At 44.2% G+C, this 1,297-nt stretch overlaps 1 protein-coding gene across 1 annotated transcript; it reads left to right on the top strand.

The window, feature by feature from the left end:
* Window positions 1–232: 232 nt before the first annotated feature.
* Window positions 233–1,297, top strand: LOC129890634 (glycine-rich cell wall structural protein-like). Its single transcript, XM_055966151.1, has one exon. It carries the CDS (start codon window positions 297–299, stop codon window positions 1,026–1,028), a length of 732 nt encoding a protein of 243 aa, XP_055822126.1. The 5' UTR covers window positions 233–296; the 3' UTR covers window positions 1,029–1,297.

Below are 1,297 nucleotides of genomic sequence, written 5' to 3'. Positions count from 1 at the left end.
TCTCTCACAACCAAAAACAGTATTAATAATGATAATTGTGCAATCTTTGTGACTTTGTAAGTGTGTCCGTGTATTGGAGGAGGGCAGTTGAAAGAATTAAATATATAGCCCAATCATAAAGCCAACATGCATTGAAGTAAAAGAAGATGACGGTTGAGTTTTAACTGGACCTACCATGTGATTTAATTTTGGTACAAAAAGATTAGTAATTTTTACTACTATATAATTGGCTAGGGATAGTATTCATTTTTGCATGTCTAGGGTTTTAAAGTTGAATTAATATAATAATAATAATTATGGGATTATCATCTTGTTCTCTTGGGTATTTGCTTCTACTTGTGTTGTTTGTTGATTGTGTTGTGTTTGCTGATGTTAATGGAGTTGGAGATGAGAAGCTCCTCTTTGGACATAGACGTCCCAAGTTTGGAAAGGGTTTTGGTGGTGGTATAGGTGGTGGTGCTGGAGGTGGAGGGGGATTAGGAGGAGGTGGTGGTCTAGGTGGTGGAGGTGGTCTAGGTAAAGGAGGAGGACTTGGTGGTGGCGCAGGTGGTGGGGGTGGATTAGGAGGAGGTGGTGGACTAGGTCATGGTGGAGGTCTAGGAGGTGGTGCCGGTGGTGGTTTAGGTCATGGTGGAGGTTTAGGAGGTGGTGGTGGAGCTGGAGGAGGGCTAGGTGGAGGTGGTGGACTTGGTGGTGGTGGTGGAGCTGGTGGTGGAGTAGGTGGTGGTGCTGGAGGAGGACTTGGTGGAGGTGGTGGATTAGGTGGTGGTGGTGGAGCTGGTGGAGGAGGAGGAATAGGTGGAGGTGGTGGTGCTGGAGGTGGTTTTGGTGCAGGTGGAGGAGCTGGAGGTGGTATAGGTGGAGGTGGAGGCGGAGGATTTGGTGGTGGTGGAGGTGGTGGCATTGGTGGTGGTGGAGGTGCCGGAGGAGGCTTTGGTGGTGGTGCAGGTGGAGGCGTAGGAGGAGGTATAGGAGGTGGAGGTGGCGGCGGATTTGGTGGTGGAGGAGGCATTGGTGGTGGTCATTAATTGATCAATATTTAGTTCTTCTAATGTCTTGCATGAACTATGAAAATGACAAGGTGTTATTTATATGTACTTGTGTAGTTCTATTTTTTTGTGAGAGTACTTTGGTAAAAGTATTTAAACAAGAGTTATATCATTTATCCATAATATCAAAGTCAATTTGTTCTTTAAAGCTTCTTTACATGTTACATGTAATTAAAGCTTGGGAACTATTGTATTATCCAACCATATTATTAATAAAAGATGTAGTTTTCCAAGTGTGTTAAATTAAA

Source organism: Solanum dulcamara, chromosome 1, assembly GCF_947179165.1.
Source record: "Solanum dulcamara chromosome 1, daSolDulc1.2, whole genome shotgun sequence".
In the NCBI taxonomy this organism is placed as follows: Eukaryota; Viridiplantae; Streptophyta; class Magnoliopsida; order Solanales; family Solanaceae; genus Solanum; species Solanum dulcamara.
This window is presented reverse-complemented; position numbering and strand designations above follow the sequence as displayed.

Bases quoted from the DNA above. Each gene is read 5' to 3' on its own strand.
- LOC129890634 (XM_055966151.1), top strand. From the start codon at position 297: ATGGGATTATCATCTTGTTCTCTTGGGTATTTGCTTCTACTTGTGTTG.